The sequence below is a fragment of the Lepisma saccharinum genome, chromosome 4 (assembly GCF_977018435.1).
Source record: "Lepisma saccharinum chromosome 4, izLepSacc3.1, whole genome shotgun sequence".
In the NCBI taxonomy this organism is placed as follows: Eukaryota; Metazoa; Arthropoda; class Insecta; order Zygentoma; family Lepismatidae; genus Lepisma; species Lepisma saccharinum.
Window position 1 is genome coordinate 70,064,481 of NC_139232.1, and position 17,383 is coordinate 70,081,863.

Below are 17,383 nucleotides of genomic sequence, written 5' to 3' on the forward strand. Positions count from 1 at the left end.
AGAAGAAAGAAAACCGAGACAAGTATTGGAAGTGCCGAACCATTATGCGATTTCAAAGGGTATCGAACCCGTGACCCGTTGATTAAAAGGCGATGACATGGCCACCATGAAGGAGTCCGACACATGATGAAGGGGGGCGGGGAAGAGCATCTGTTTCCTCTTTGATGCCTTTAAAAATGCCCATCCCCATTTAAAATGCATTTTAAATACTTAATTATCTCATAATTTACGTTTCAGTACTATAACCTAAGCAAGTAAATGATCAAGAGGCGTTCGCAGTTTTATTTAAAGGTACTATCTAGTTACACATACACAGGGTTGTCTTCTTTTAAAATTATCGCAATAATCACATTTTTTTGTGATTATCTGTTTATTATAAATGGATTTAGTACCTCTCTAGGTTAATTGCAACGATCAACATCCATAGTACGTGAACATAGACATTCTTAGAAGTTTCGAATGCTAAAAAGAAACCTAAATCATTAATAGAAAAATGGAGCGAAATCACAATTCTGCATGAAAATTAAGTCGGAAGAGGTGACCTCATTTCATTCAGTGTGCCCATCTTATCTCTCTCTCTCTCTCTCTCTCTCTCTGTGTGTGTGTGTGTGTGTGCAGTAGGATGTATGTATGTATGTATAGTGGAACCACGAGCAAAACAACCTGCGCAGACCCGCGAGTCCTGTGCACCGTACCCCCGCGAGTAGGGGAGGGGGAGAGTTTACCATTCTTCCTTATGGCCCGAGGTGGAGGGAAGAAGGGAAAGTTGCGCGGGGACTTCTCGTCCCAAGGTTTTTTTCCTTGTGGTCGATCTATACCATACTATATGTCACATTATATGTGTAACAGTGGTAAATAAGACCAGTGTGCATTTTATGAAACTAAGTAAATACATTGTTTGAGAGAATGTTAAAAGAGCATTCAAAATTACAAAATAGTGAAAATTTTTGGAAGAACTAAAGCATTTTTAAATCGAAAAACGGCTAAAATTTTAATCTTCATCTGACATTGTAGTTAAAATATAACTGATTTGTTTATAAAAACTTACCAATGAATATTCACAGCATAGGTGTTTATAAATTCTATAAAATATTTATATGTGAAAGCTGAAACGTGTCCAGCCGTTGCATAATGTGTTCAATTTGCTCTACATTTTTTTATATTATTATTTTCATAGTTTACTATATTTAAACGGGCGTTCCAGGAAAACAGGGGAGTTTTTCTTTACAAGGTCATATTTTAAAATGTGTGTGTGTGTGTGTGTGTGTGTGTGTTTCCCTGTAGTGATTGTTTTCGCTTTTCTGGAATAAAAATTATACCATTTACAAAAAAAAAAACACTTTTAATATAGGACTTTTAATAGATTATTAAAATCTCAATTGGGTTCGAAACTGGAAATTCCCCTCCCCCCATTCCGCAAGACCCAAGAAAAAAATAGTTCGGAAGCAGGAATATTTTCTGAGCGGACAATCACATTTAGAAAACACCTAAATACTTTACAAAAATGCACATTTAGGCCACAAGAGTGTTAATTTCTCCAGTTTTTGTTGTTTCTTGACGAGGAGGGCACTGGTCGCTCTTCTCGCACCGTCACTGGATCCCATATCCCTTTAGTGATTTGCCAAATCAAACCAGTTTTCACTTACTTTGAGAGTGCGTGAATATTTCCGAACCATCTTCTTATAACCTGAGAGCGTTTCAAGTTAAGAAAATATTTCGTTTCAACAGACCACTTCATCCGTATATTTAAAAAATGCGTTTTACAATTTGAATATTTCGAATATGAGAGAAGTGCACAAATAAAGTTAATTTTACAGGATTTATTTTTGGTACTACTATTTATATATATTTCAATGGATTGAACGCCAAAACCCCCATTCGGCATGGCCTTGTATTTAAATATATTTATGTTGTATAATGTTTATAAGTAAATATCATATACCTTCAACTTCAAGTCTCCGAGTATGGAGAATGCAAATAACTTTAGTACTACTGCTGATGCAGTCATCAATAATAAGCAAATTTATTGCGTCATCTTTACGAATTCTACATCTAGGTACATCATTTTGTCCTTACGCCAAACACAGGATGCTGCTAGGCCAAGGGTCAAGTTCAGTGTTATTGTGATAGAGTTGGCACCGCTGCCATGTATTTACTAACACTACTTCACTTCCAGGAGATCACACGGCGGGTGCGTGATCGAAAAGCGTCAGCCAATCAAACACCGCGATAACGGGGTGGTGCTCGTTGGACTTTGCGCTCGACCAATCACAAGGCTTGTGCCGTCTGGCTTAAAGATTCGCAGCTGCAGGTTTCTGAACCACAGACGTCGTCTGGATTTAGCGGCAACAACACGAACGTTTTGAGTACTGAGTGCATTTTTGTTCATTTGGGTATTTACTACAACAATCTTTTAATCGCAATGGAAACCGAAATAATCCAAATCACTGACGTTGACGAGATTCTTGGAGAGCCAATGTCCCACTCTTCTGCATTACACAGGCTCTGGTCTACGAGGCGACTGGCACCTTTCCATGAGGAGTCTCTCCTAACTGAAGTGTTTCCTCCGGCAAAGGTAAATTTATCTTTTCTCTATATCAAATTTAAATGCTTCTAATGTTTTTGAAGCAGCAATACGCTGTACTAAACATAGCTATCAAAAGAATCGGGATAGGATGGGTATTCTTTGGTTATTTACGATCTTCTGCGACGGTTTTTTTAGTAGTGTATTAATTGTACAGATATGGATATACTGTCCTAATAACCCGATGGGTGGTCTCGTATTAGGTGTTTCTAAGATCAAGATTCGGGATAATAGAAATGGTTTGCGTTACTGTGTATTTTTACTCTTAACTACAATTAGAACGTTGCGGCGAGCTATAAAGGAGCGGAATCAGTAGACATTATTTCATCAATGAACTCGCAATGATTTCGATATACTCGAGATATCCTACAGATGCAGTAATCATCTATACCTCTCACCTTCTAGAAATTTCCACTCGTCTTGCAGCAGCGCGCGCATCCATTCCATTTCTTTGGTGAAAGCTGAAGCTGATCGTTTACGGGTTTTACGGCGATAAATTTCCTGACCCAGGATGCAAGGTGGCAGGTCAGGTCTAGGTTATTTCTAGAAAGACCAAAATGTTCTGAAATATGCTAGAGAACAATATATAGTATTAAATGTAGACGTATTATTTTTAAATAAACAGTGAGTCGATTTTGTTGTCATCGATTATAATTTACACAACATTAGGTGAGCGAGAGAATCAGATTCACTTACCTTTTGCAATTGCTAGAAGGATCAAATTCATTCAATTGATTTATTGCTTGGATTTGTTTCTCACTTCAAATTTCCTAAAAAAAAAATCGCTTCCATCACTAAATACAAATATAAATTGCTAGAAAGTGTGTTTTCCTACAGGCGGCAAACTAGTAGATTTTAAGAATGAAAACTATTGTTTATCTTTCATTATAATCCGCACTGCGGAAGTAGCAGAAGTTCATGCTACTTTGCGAAAAAACGAAACAAATGGAAGAAGCAACTTGTCCTTGAAAAATATAGGGTTAGTGTCCACAGTAAACGGCAACATACCGATCACAGAATACGTGTAATTATTAATTCGAATTAGATGACACTGTGTTGCTCACGTTAAAGGTGTTAGGGATTCACACTTCGCTCCAATTTTTCTTCAAAATACGATTTTTTCCCGCGGTATGGGACGTATGTTAATATCTATCTGAGCATGGTGCTTGCTCCCCATATGAATAGAGTAGTGGAATCTCTCGGTTGAGACTAGTCGGCAAAGATGCACAAAATAAGTGGCGTGCCCAAGGTCGGTTAGTGGGTGGTCATAACCGCTCTCCTTTGGCTGGTATTCCAAAAAAAGAACGTCAAAGCAGAGAAGATGGCAAAATGAGGACCAGTGGCGTGCCCAGGGGGGGGTTGGTGGGGGTTAAAACCCCCCCCATTGGTTTCGTCATTTAAAAAAATTCAAAGCAGAAATACATTTTATTTCATAAATCGCCAATATTGTAAAATGTTTACATTTGGCAATTAGAAATGTATTACTTTTGATAATATTGGAGTTGAGTTACAGCAATGCACAAGCATTCATTCATTCCTTAGTCACTGAAAAGGAAGTAGAATTTCCTTCTCAGTATGGTCAAGAAAAGAGCCGCAACCCTTGGAATGCGAACTGAAGGAATCCCTCCTCCCCTTTCTTTCACCCACGATGACCCTCTTAGGAGAATGACCCTCCCTTTCCTGTTACGACAGTGCTGCTAACTTCCCTTTTCTTTCTTTCCCCTTCTTATACCATTTATGCCAGCAGAGCAAAGTTCTGTTAGATTTGAATCACTACAATTAGTAGGCAAAGTAAGTCAAAATCTTATTTCGCACCTGGATGCATATTTATTTCAAAATATCAATAATTATAATAATAATAATAATTGTTGCAGGCAGTAGCGAGGCATGGTTTTACGAAGGAGGCAAGCGATGTTTTGTACAATAGCATGCCGGGAGGGAGGGAGGGATGCGTTATATAGCGCAACTGGCCCAGTCAGTTTCATAAACAAAATAAAAGCAATTAATGTGCCAAAATATTATACGTTTTACTCTTGTGCTCTTTACAAATTAGATATTTTTTTCTCAACCAATTTCCAGCCTTCAGTTTATTGAATTTTCTTGTAACATGTGTGAAAGATCTCACTTGAATTTGTGCGTAAATAATTAAGCAGTTGCCAACACTACTGACACTACTGGTTGCTGTCAACACTGGTGACGTAATTTGAGCTGGACCAAGTTGGATGCATGTTTCAGACATTCGACCGCCCGGTATCTTTGTCCCAAGTCCTGGTGTTCTCTGGGGTTGTAGCGAGTTGCAGTCTGCAAGGTAGCAAGTTGAAGTGGTTGTGTTGTGTGTTACGTTTCTGCGTGTGTAATAGATTTTTGACGTGGAACTAAAGATGGATAGAGAAAAGAGGAGAAATACGTATTAGATTATTTAAAAAAGAAACAAAAAATGGAAGTTGAAGCTTCACCTTCCACAAATAGAACGTCAGAAAAGGTCGATTTAAGTTCAGAGGAATTCCATCCGAATTGCGAGAGTGAAACGTGCGAACTTTCAGACTCTTGATATTCAACAAGAAGGCATAACAGAAGATATTGCAAACCTTGTTGCAACATTATGTCAAGGAACTGTCGAGGTAAGTGACGTTCATTATTTGATAGCAGATATATCCATAGACGGATTTAGAATTGTTTTTCTGGGAGGGCACAGCATGTGCTGTAAGCATACAATCGTGTGTGTGCAGGGGAGGGGGGTACCCGCGTGTGTATGTCTGGAAGACGTGTGTAGGATGTCACCCTATATCACCAATAAACTTTCGCAGGGCGAGAGAACATGAGGATGAACAAGTTCCCTCAATGATTTCAGGGGCCTCACCGATGGTGGTGTAATCAAAGAGGTCCTGGGTTTGATCCCCTGTGAAGGTGCATTGCACAGTGGTACGTATCCCGATTTAAACTTTAAGTCCAGTCCCGATTAACGTATCTGAATATAAAATGGACTTTACAATCATTTACTTTTTGTTTTGTTCACGAACCCTCGAAAAACGATAGATCCACCAAGGCATTTGAAACCCTGGCATCGGAGCAGTGGCACTAGTGTCGCTAGTTAAAGTAACGGGGAAGCCTGTGGTTCACGTATTTTCCGAGGTCCCAGAAAGCTTGGTGCTACTATACAGTGTATATGTATGCAACCACATTATAAAATCAGTTTTATTATTTTGTAGGAAAGGGATAAAATTTGTATTACGACACGGGATAGACTAGATAGGCATCCTATTAACTGTAAATATTCCTTACAAATCTTCTGAATATTTCTCTTATACAAACGCAACAAATACAATAAGTAATATACGTGTGCAGTAATAAATTCATTTTCTGAAAGCATCTTTTCTGGCATCAGTGGTCGAAGTAGGTGATGCTGCCTCCAGTTAAGAAAGTTTCACAAATCATACCCCCAATTAGAATAATTTTCATATTGAGCATCCTCCACCTACTGTATTGTCTCCATGTTGATCCATACAAGGATGTACCCCATCGTATTTCCAAAATCGATCAATTATCCCCTCCCTTTTCGGCTACGAATTTCTATTTCGAGCACTGTCTGGCAAGATTTTGTCGGGCTCAGTGACAGATCCTGTGGTGCGGTACTGGGCTTCGGAGGGGAAGGGGGGAGTGGCCCCTTCAACAGTTGGTTTCGCAGTTCCATAACGTTAACATTATACACAATTCCTCTCCATAGACCTAATATGAAAATGAATATGACACATTAATGACACTGTAGTAGAAAATGTTAATTACTGAAGGGGTTCGTATTTGTTTATCGACTGTCAAACAAATGTTTTGACCAATAATATAATAATACAATGCCAAAAATGTACACAATATTTAGCAAATCCATCTCCACAACAAGTACAATGTTGATTGAATTGATGTTTTAAATCCACTTTATGCACAGTAAGGCTAATAGGGACTGGGCCTAAAGTTTAAAGTGAGACCCGAACCACTATTAGCCTCCACCGGGTGGGTATTGAACCTGGAACACCTTGATTACAAGGCGACGACGCTCACACTGAAATGAAACTGTGGTATCGTCATCTTGCAGCAATGCAAAGACGTCCAGTAAATGCTCTTGAAGCAATTGATATATGCATTGAAGTAATATTTCCCTGGGTAAACACACGTTTGCGCATATTATGTACAATCCCGGTAACAACAACATCAAATGATAAATCATTCTCAACTTTGAGGCGTTGAAGACCTATCTTCGAAATACCATTTGCGAAGAAAGATTAAATGGGTTAGCTGCTCTGAACATTCACTGGGATATAAAAGTTACTTGTGACGACATATTGTCAGAACTCGCACAGAAACCTCGATGCCTAAATTTCAGAATTTAAATTGTTGAACTGTGGTACCTTATTTATTACTGTCTTTAAGACATCAAGTAGTCTTAATCTCTTTAATGTTGTTACAATGTTGAGTGTACATTTTTTGTTTAAAAATTATATTTGAGCAATTAAATATAAAATATTAATAATTTGGAAATATTCAAGCAGGTGCTTTTATATGATGCAATAAAAACATGAAGCATCCATAGCAAATACATTGATTGCGTTCATTGGGGTAAAATCCAAGTATATTAATTATCTAATTTATTACAAGAAATTTGACCTGTGAACTGGAAAATGTATTGGATTCATAACCCCCCCCTTACGAAAATCCTGGGCACGCGCCTGATGAGGACTGACTACTAAAAACATATATAAGTAGCCCTCCTCCCTTTCGTAAATCCTGGGCACACCACTGCACACGTCCAAGTCTATTAGGTCGTGAATATTTTACATAAGAGTGATTTTGTTTTCCTGTTTCATTACAACGGTGATAGAATTGTCGGGAATTTATGTTCTGATAGGTTGTGTGGTGGAACTAAATTACCCCCTCCCCCCCCCCATGGGCATAATTTTTTCTTTAAAAAGATAGAAAGTCAGATATGTATAAATATGATAGAATGTGCACTGATTAACCAAAAGTCATACACCATTTGTGGCCACATCCTTTCCTTTACCAAATTTCATTGCATGCCCCTACTTGCAATCAAGGGGTGTCATGTTGATTCCCTTAAGCAGTGCTCAAAGCTAAAGTGGATTAAGAGGGAACATGTATGCAAAGCATCCCCTATTTGACTCATTGCAAACATATTAAACATAGGCTCATCTCCCCTTCCCTGCTGGCCCCAAGGTTGGAGCAAATCCCTCCCCCCCCTAACAATTTCCACTTCCAGCACTGCCTTTAAGTATAGGCAATATAAATGGAAAGGACATATGATTCCTCCTTTTGCTAATTATACATTATTTTCCCACCTCTGATAATTGACCTTCAATTGTTTTAAAGAAAATTTAAGGCCATTGTAAGGGATTTATCTAGTGATGTATTCTGAAAATTTGACTTTGTTTACAACAATTCTTATTTGTTGTATATAGCCTATTTATTATATAATATAAATAAGACACCAATGCAGGCATACAGATAAACGAAAAACAGAACTCCCAACAACATCAAATTTTCTGGCAATTTCTGTGCATGAAAAATGTTGTTTTATCCCGGTGCTAAACCAGATAACATGGGAGAATACACCACTGGGATATCACCCTTTTGATATACCCTTCTCTTGGTGTACCCATATAAGCAGGACCTCATTTAAGCATTTGTTTAAATTTGAAAATCATTATAAATTGCCAATTAACCTATTTAATGGATTTTTCAATTATTCCTATCACTCACGGGGAAAGAGAAAATTAAGACTAAACATTGGTATTGAAAGTAAGAAGTTCCTCTGTTTAAATGAGAGGGATAAAATATTGTTTTTGATAATGAAATCAAATGGTGAAAAGATTTTTACCTAACAGGCAAGCATAATAAAATATGTGTGTTTTAACATTATTTAATCTGGCTTGTCATTATAAGATATGTAACTCATGTGTACTGTAGTAATCAATTATTATTATTATTATTATTATTTTTCAGGAGGATGATGAATTAACAGCAAAATCCCCATGCTGTGAAAGAAGTTTGCCTTCAACACCTCGCTGTCACACTCCATGTCATTTTGAGGAATCTGATTGGGAGAATGAACCTTGGAAGGTAGGTCACTGAACATTATTTATTGTTTCAAAAAGGACAAGCTGGTAAAGAGGTTCATTCTCCTGAATGACCTTAAATGGTCAAATTCAGAAACTGACCTTTGTGCATCAGGACCAACCCATCACCACCTGTTATGTTTTCACATCTGTTGCAAGTTCATGGTTGCATTGCAAGATTCAGTATTTGCATGCAAGATTAGAGCTTTATATCAACCTGTTTTATTTTATTTTGCATTTATAAAAGTGCTACGAGCTTTTTTCTGTGAATGTTTCTACTTGTTATTCAACAATATGTTGTGTGAAGTGTTTCAAACTTCATTGCTCTTATATAAAAAAAATCAAAAAGACATCAAAAGAAATCTGCATAATTTTTTGATGTAAAGCTTAGTTACCAGATTAAAACTTACAACAGATATTTTGCTTGTTTAGAGTTTGTTCTTTTTTTTGCAAATAGTTGAAATCTGAATAAATCTATTTGATTCACAAAAGTGGATGTTGCGACTTTTAAACTCTTCAGATATAGACTGAAAGAAGATCTGACGATCCATCCTGATTTACCAGCTTTGACCTAGTTGAAGTCTGTTCTAAAAATGATGTTCAACAAACCCAGGGAATTGTTTTTCTGTGTTGTTTGTTTACACCCTTTAGTTCTGTTTGCTTGTAATAACAATTCTGATTTGGCTATACTATGGAAATAATTTATCATAGTAATATATGTGTTCTTGGACACAGTTGCTTATCTTTCTGCTTCTACTTTAGCTCATCCGTGACGTAAGTAGTCACCCAAGAGCATGTGAGATGCGCCACACAATTATCTTGTTTCAGGTGAATTGATACAAGCATTTGAATTGCAACACACACATATTGGATGTCACTTTTTGGAATACTCGCATACTGAAAGATTAAATTCCAAGTAATGACACCACATTTTCTCTGCCACATATTATGTTAGTTTTGCGGTGTCACTTTCAGTTTTTCATGACTCATATTCAGATTTGAACTATTTACAACAGAAGTGCAAGTGTACCTATTATGATAATTAGAACATTATTGCCCAATTGCCTCTCCCCTTTTTGGTAATGTCCCAGAAATCAAGTTCGAATGCAATTGGTGAGGATATTAGATAATAATTTAGAGATGTGTCTCCTAAACCTGCACACTTTGGGAGAGGAGCGGGTCCTTTTATAAGCCATTATAAATATATTGAGCAAAAAAGTATGAATGATGTCACTGCTATTCAGAGTAATAAGAATAAATGATTCAAAGATAGACTATTTTCGAAAGAAACTAATTCTTGCTGCACTCATAAAAAAATTTGGAACATACATTCCCAAAGATTGATGTTTGAATCAAATATGATTCTTTCTTTGCAATTCAAAATACCCATAATTTTCTTTTGGGAGAAAGCACATCTTGCTGACATTTTTATCTCTTAGAATTGGTGAAGGAATTTCAGCTAATATAGAGATTCCAATAGAGCATTCTATGTACTTTTTATTAGTTTGATCAGTTGCATCAACTTTTACCTGTGCTTTTTTTATTACTGTTGTACTTTTATTTTATCATACCCTGTACTCATTTATTTGCAAAGCTATGCAACTCCAATTTCTTAAAGATTCCCTGTCCTGCTTTGCACAAGACACTGTTTAAAAACATTCGTAAAGAGGTCAAGCCAAATATTGGTTACATTCCAAGAGTGGTGACCTCGATTGCTAGGGGTCATTAAGAATTACCATCCTGCTTGAAATGGAGGAGGGGAGGGAGAAGAGTTCGTGTGATCAACGTCCGGAAATTGTCTCTAGGCAGAGAAGCTCCAGGAGTGCTGATAGAAACAATGCGAAACCTCACTAATGGGTTTGTGAAGCCGTATGACAGTATTCAAGCTTGTTGAAATTTCCGCAACACAAACCATGGAATAAGGATTATAAAATTCACCACAGGCTTAAAGAATGTGATTATTGTTAATTTCCTTACTTTTAATGTAGACTGTACAAATTTTAATTATAATTATTAACAGAAGTCTCAGTACAGTCAGTGATTTACCCACACACCGAAACACCAGATTTTCTGCAAAAATGATACAACATTTTTCACAAAAAAGCATCATTTTAACTTCCATCCCCATGCTATTCATTGGAAACTTCTATTCGAACACGTTTCTGAGTTTGTAACACAGCTAGTTCAAACAGTATAAACAAGATTTTTTAGGAGGAGAGGGGAAGGGGGAATCCCAACTGCGGAAAGAATAAATTCATTTTAAGGGTGAGCGTAATCTGAATGTTGACAAAAAACTGATAGTGTTTCAAGTTTTCCACTTTTTTAAAGGAAGCAACAACATGCTTCCTTTCATAATCATACCATCATACCTTTCATAATTTCATACCCATGTTTAGAAAAGTGTGTCCCCACCCAGACATTTTCCATGCAGATCCTGTTCTATAGATAGATTCCGCTAAGTGATTGGGTTGGTCCTGGTCTGGTGCCAAGGTTGGTTAATGCATCAAGTGACGACTTTTCTCCATTTGATGTGGAAAGTTTCTTTTAGCTTCTTTTTACCTTATTGAATTTCACTGTTGTGATCTTAAAATTTGTGTTTTGCAATGCAGCAACCACAGTAGCAAGACATTATATGATTGAAGGTGTGTGGATGGTTAGTGCATCTGTGTGTGTTTGCAGCTGGCAACTTTCACATTACATCTGCAGGCTCTTTTGTTGGGTTAGCATGTAAACCATTAAAGTATTCCCATTTTTGAAAATGGATAATGAAACCTTACCGGTGTGCTTGCTTTTAAATATCCCTCTTACACAACTCCCATTACATGTTGGGGGGGGGGGGAGGTGTCCATGAAATAAATAAAGTAACTTCTTGCAGTAATAAAAATAAAAAGTAACATAGTTTCACAATGTATTGTAACGAATGCTTACAATTAATAAATTCAAAAAACAGCAGCAATGATAGTCGAACCGTTGACATGCATCACCCAATGTGAAAGTCGTTCTGGCAGGCCCAGATCCTTACATAACCATTGCACCATAGGATTTAGTTTACTTAGTTATGCTAGGACACATTATAGACTGAAAAGATTATACTTTTTTTGCCACATTAAGTAAAATGTGTTGTATTAACATTATTAGAAATGCACATAAAGAACTTAAGCAACACATCATTCAACACACAAGTCCCAAGCTACAGGATAGGGAACTGCATGAATTAGCTAGTACTCACTAAGAATTAATAATTTTTGGAATTATATGCAGTGTATATGGGGAGGAAGCCAAATTCAATACTATACGTTCCCTCCTTCTTACCCATTAATCTCCTGTTAATTCAGTGTGGGTTAGAATTCTGCTTCTGATGTAGTGTGAAAGTGGACATATGCGTCTGTGTATCTGGGCAAATTTAAGAAATGCTGCTTGCTACACAAACTGTTGGGATGTGGAAGTGTATGGGGAAGGGCCCTCTGCAGTGCCACTACCAAGAGTTTGTGTTGCAGGGTGTGTTCGCACACAGCAGCCTGTCTGGCAGAGGAGCGTTTTGTTCGTGTATCACACATTTGTCTGAGTTGAGAATTTGTTTGGAGGAACCAACATGAGGCGGCTTTCTCATCTTCAAGCAGCGAGAGTCTTCGTCAGCGGTTGGAGATCAACATGTGATTTGCAGCTGGTGGCGCTGGAACTGACCGGCGACATCTGTCAGGCCCGGAATGGAGCCTGGCCATTTTCGGATGGGTGACTCGTGAGTGTTTTGTACACTGGTATTGCGTATTCAAATTGTATTTGTTTTGGATTATAAAATCCTTCTTAATTACAAAAGAATAATCTTTTGAACTCTAACTGTAAATTTTTACCTCAATCTATTAACTGTACAAGTACTGTACTTAACTTATTCATAACAGTTTGTTTGAATGAATAAAAATTGAAACATTTTTCTTTACTGTATTTAACAGATAAATAATTGTTAACGTCAGTTGTGTTTCAACTTTTCTTAAATTAAAAAACAACTCTTTCATTACAAAGAAGGCTCCTGTTCAAATTAACTAATTCTCACACAATATTACAAGAAGTAAATGATACAGGAACCTGTATGTAAAACTCCAATGGTTCTATGCAGAGTGACTATAGAAAGCTCATTCTTTCAGGAGACATTTTTAGGTGACATTGAAACTGCAACCCCACCACGCCAGCTTGAAGTGCGCGGTACTGACGTTGGAGATATTCCTGCCAGCTATGTCGTGCCTCTTCCCCGTCCCCACGAGTTGCCAGTGGTTGGAGTCTACGTGGATCCTCGAGTGGTTCCTGGCTATCGCTACAGAGTTCGCTGCCTGGGATCTGACAAGCATCTCTTCAATGGATCTGCACTCACATTGCAGAGCATTGGTCGTGGATATGGCAAAAGGTTTACCTTCGAGTCTGACAAGCTCAATATCAATGAGAATTATTTCTGGAGTGATTCCAACCCTGAAGGTTTTGGATTCGAGATTGAGGTTGTTGGCCCAGGAGAGAAATTCACCATTCACGATGCCAACCATCTAGCAGTGGGAAGTCTGGAAATCCTTGAATGCAAGGTAAGCTAAATAAATAAATAATAATAATAATAAAAAAAAACTTCAGTAAGTTTGTACTCTGGCTAAGATATCTCAAAATTACTTTTTTCAAAAACGTTTGTACCCATGTTTAAAATTTCAAATAATAAAGGAAACAAGGGAATTGGGTTCACTTCTTAGAAAAATATTGAAAAGATCTAAATCATATTTCCTTCATTGGTAGTTTGCTTTCTTTTTAAGCCTTATTAACTTGTAACACTAACTGGAACCACTTAGAAGTAAAACTTAATGACCTACTAAAGTATGAAGCTGAGAAGAAAGTTTGTACACGGCTATGTGGCTTATGGGCAGCCCAAATGTTCCCATCTTTATTCACTATTGTGCAACAACTGGATCCAATGCTCAGTGTTTAACAGAGCATGGCTATCAAATTCCATTCCAGAGCTGTTCAAATGTTAGTACAAGGACCATATTGTGTTGTATGCCTTTTAAGTGGTGAAATGTAACTTCACAAAAACTTTTAAACATTCCCCAGTCTGTTTATTTATCTGTGCACACACTAACAAATGCATGTGTTATATACATTTTATATATATTTCATGCATGACCATTCTTGCAGGTAGGAATTTCTGTGAGTAAAAATTGGGATATGAACAAGATATATATGTAATAACAATCATATAAGCAGCTTGATGATATTGCAGTAAAACTAAGGAATGAAAAATTATTGAATTTGCATTTTAACACTATCCTTTTATGTGACAAATAATGTTTAATCATACAGTATCCATCTGTTTTTTGTTTTTTTTTTGGGAAGGAAATCTGTTAAACAAGAAATGACAACATGGAGAATACAATATAAGATTACCTATTTTTTGAAGTATTTAACCATAACAACCACTTACAAAGCAAATTCCTGTTTCAACAGGTTCCTCAGTCCGAAAGTAGACACGAAGTACTCCCCGATGGAACGCTGAAGAAGTATGTGAGGGTGAGGATTCTGGGAAAAGTGGAATGGTTTGAGACTGGAACAGCTCAAGTCGTCGTCCCCATCAGTGGGCTAGCAGTTTCAGAGAAGACACGCCAAGCCAGAATATCTTCCGTGACCCGCATTGTTAATGTGGTTGTCGGCCACCAGAGGGGTTTCTCCCTTATTCCCGGAGTGGACAAGTGTCGCCGTACTACTGTATATGGGGAGAAGATCAGCGATGTCCCAACCCAGTACACTGTTGTTGGCCTCGAATCTCACGAGATGCCTGTTATTGGTAAGTGTTTATTTTTCTTTCTTCTCACAATTTGATGCAGAAAATTATACAGATTTTATTAGCTGATGTTATTCATTGATATGTTCATATATGGTGCAGTGTGGTACAATGTAAATTTCACACTGTAGAGCATGCAAATATATAATGCTTGAATCATCTGCACTACTACATTTTACTTATCAGAACTAACTTTTATATATCGTTGGCTTTGACTGATGCTCTGATGGTGTCCAGCATCATATTATAAATTTGATTCCTACTTTTATGTAAAAAATAAAGTGAAGTCTCGGGGTTGAACTCACTAAACCATCAAAACTCAGCATAAGTTATGATAAACTCTTGATGAGCCAATATAATACAACTTGAACAATAAAGAGGCAAAAATAATGCATAAATCACGTGAAATTCAAATGAAATGCTAAAACTTTGACAACTTCAATATTTAGTTCAAGTACATAATGGCTTCATTCCTTTCATCTTCAAACTTCAAAACTGCTAATCTGTTGGGTTCTTTTGCAAATATCATATTTGGTACATTATTTACTGCATACGTGATTTAGCTGTGTCCTCTCTAATCAACTTCTAACATGATTTCTACCCTTACTACTACTCTTTATATCAAATGTCAATCTCAGCCCTCATTCTGTTTTTATAAAATAAATTGTCTTTAGTTGATCCTATTGTTGGACCAAACAGTGTTTGTATAATATTTTTTCTTGTAGCCTAGGGTTCTTACAAGGATAAAAACACAGTTTTTGTTGACATTTCAGAACACATTTTTAATCATTCTTATAACTGTATTTTTAATCAAACTAAAAAGAAATGTCTGATGATGGGAGCATGTGTTCTCTTGAAACGTCACAACAAAAACTGTGTTTTTATGCTTGTGACAACCGCAGGCTACAATAGAAATAATTCTACAATGTATACATAAAAGAAAAACTAAGTGTTTGTACAGGTTGTAACAATAGGAAATTTCATAAACCTGTTACTAATGTGTTTTTCCCCCTTTTTCTCTATTTTAGGTACTTACATAGATCCAAGAATCGCTGTTGGATTCCACTACATGGTGCGTCCAGCTCAATCAAAGAAACACTACTTTGGAGGCAAAGCTCTGCGCCTGGTTAGCATTGGCCGTGGCTATGGAAAACGTCTCACGTTTGAGTCTGAGAGCTTGAATGACCCCGATAACTACTTCTGGAGCGACTCCAATCCAGATGGCTTTGCCTTTGAACCTCGAGCGGTATTTGCTGGCATGAACTTCACGGTTCAGGTTGGAGATCTGCAAATGGGCGAAGCTACAGTATTCCGAGTGGACAGGACCCAGGAGGAGGAAAGCAGCGAGGTCGATTCAGATGGCGCTCTTGTCAAGCGCATCCATGTCGACGTGACTTGCCACGTCCAGCTAAACAACAACAAAGATGTGCAGACCATGAGGGTTTCTGGCATGGCAATTATAAGACGACCCAGTGGATCAAACAAGGCGAAGTTGGAGCGTGTCGAGAACATCGGTTTGTCTTCTCAACTGAATCTCCTGTTCTTCAACCAGGAAGCTAATGTGGTTTTCCATCCAATGTAAAGGGTTCGCTGTCGTAAGAAAACTTGATGAAATCAATGATGTCATCCTGTCGGCAATCTGCAGGGATGGGTCAGGCAGATGGTCGTGGCATATGCATATGGCCAGAAGCAAGGACTGCCGGAAGCAGGAAGGCAAATGGAATAATGTGTATTTTCCAACTGTAAACTCAGTATTTCTTCACATTGTGACAACAGAATATAGTTCCTTGATTTGCACTTCTTGTCTGCATGTTGGATAAGATGCATCTGTATGTATTGTAATTTAAAAATACTGACATATCATTGCTAGTATGAAAAGCATAATTTTTTTTGTATGTTATTTTAGTTTTCATACATGTTACAATAAACTTTAATTGAATTTAAATTATGTTGTTATTTTCAGTTCCACTGTAAAAAGCCATCAAAATGGTGACAAAATATAAAATTGTTGTAAATGCTTATGTTACCAGTGATGAAAATTGTTTCTTCAGTGAGGGGCTTTTCATTTATTGTTTATAATGAACTTCTTTTTTTAAAGCTTGAATGATGTAGACAGAACCAGTAAAGAGTTAATAAAAGCAGTTACGTTACCGATTTCAAATTTTGGTCCATTCCTAGTCTTACCATAAATACTGTCACAAAGTTGTAAGTAAATTGACACAAAATGCAGAGAGATGTTTTAATATCCTAATAACGTTACTGAAATGGATGCATGAAAAATCAAAATCACAAATCATTATTCAAAATGGCCACCCTTAGCATGCACACAGTCCTTAAGTCTTTGTGGCCACTCATCAATTGAATTACTCAACACATAGACTGGAAAATCAGCAACTGCCTTCAGAAGAGACCGCTTTAAACTTTCAATATTGGGATGTTTCTTCTTGCAAGCAATCTCCTGAAGCTTGGACCACAATTTTTAGTCCAAAGGGTTTAGGTCTGGACTTGCAGAAGGCCAATCTGAAGTGGAAATGAAGTCTGGAACATTTGCTATGAGGGCACAATGTAGCTCCATTTCTGTGAAAAAGGGGTCAAAACATCAGCCAAAGTGTACCAGAAGATAGTGCTTGAGAGACTAGTCAAGAATCTCAACAACACCCTCTTCCATGGGCAGAACTGGGGCTTCCAGCAGGATTCAGCCCCAGCACATAAGGCCCGAACAACACAGCAGTGGCTGGAGGCAAATGTTCCAGACTTCATTTCCACTTCAGTTTGGCCTTCTGCAAGTCCAGACCTAAACCCTTTGGACTACAAATTGTGGTCCAAGCTTCAGGAGATGGCTTGCAAGAAGAAACATCCCAATATTAA

General features: G+C 37.4%; 1 protein-coding gene across 4 annotated transcripts; it reads left to right on the top strand.

The window, feature by feature from the left end:
- The first annotated feature begins 2,317 nt into the window (after nucleotides 1–2,317).
- LOC145986560 (uncharacterized) lies at nucleotides 2,318–16,670 on the top strand. 4 transcript variants are annotated; one of them, XM_083120711.1, is made up of 5 exons: nucleotides 2,318–2,575; nucleotides 8,594–8,710; nucleotides 12,849–13,274; nucleotides 14,182–14,518; nucleotides 15,544–16,670. In XM_083120711.1, the coding sequence occupies exons 1-5, from the start codon at nucleotides 2,423–2,425 to the stop codon at nucleotides 16,095–16,097; spliced, it is 1,587 nt and encodes a 528-aa protein (XP_082976837.1). In that variant the 5' UTR covers nucleotides 2,318–2,422; the 3' UTR covers nucleotides 16,098–16,670. The 4 variants fall into 4 exon arrangements, with proteins under 4 accessions (XP_082976837.1, XP_082976838.1, XP_082976839.1 ...); XM_083120712.1 differs by having other exon boundaries at nucleotides 12,852–13,274; XM_083120713.1 differs by lacking the exon at nucleotides 2,318–2,575 and having other exon boundaries at nucleotides 12,204–13,274.
- Nucleotides 16,671–17,383: the final 713 nt, after the last annotated feature.

Bases quoted from the DNA above. Each gene is read 5' to 3' on its own strand.
- LOC145986560 (XM_083120711.1), top strand. From the start codon at position 2,423: ATGGAAACCGAAATAATCCAAATCACTGACGTTGACGAGATTCTTGGA. The intron at 8,711-12,848 runs GTAGGTCACTGA...TCATTCTTTCAG, and splicing joins GGGAGAATGAACCTTGGAAG to GAGACATTTTTAGGTGACAT. The intron at 14,519-15,543 runs GTAAGTGTTTAT...TCTCTATTTTAG, and splicing joins TCACGAGATGCCTGTTATTG to GTACTTACATAGATCCAAGA.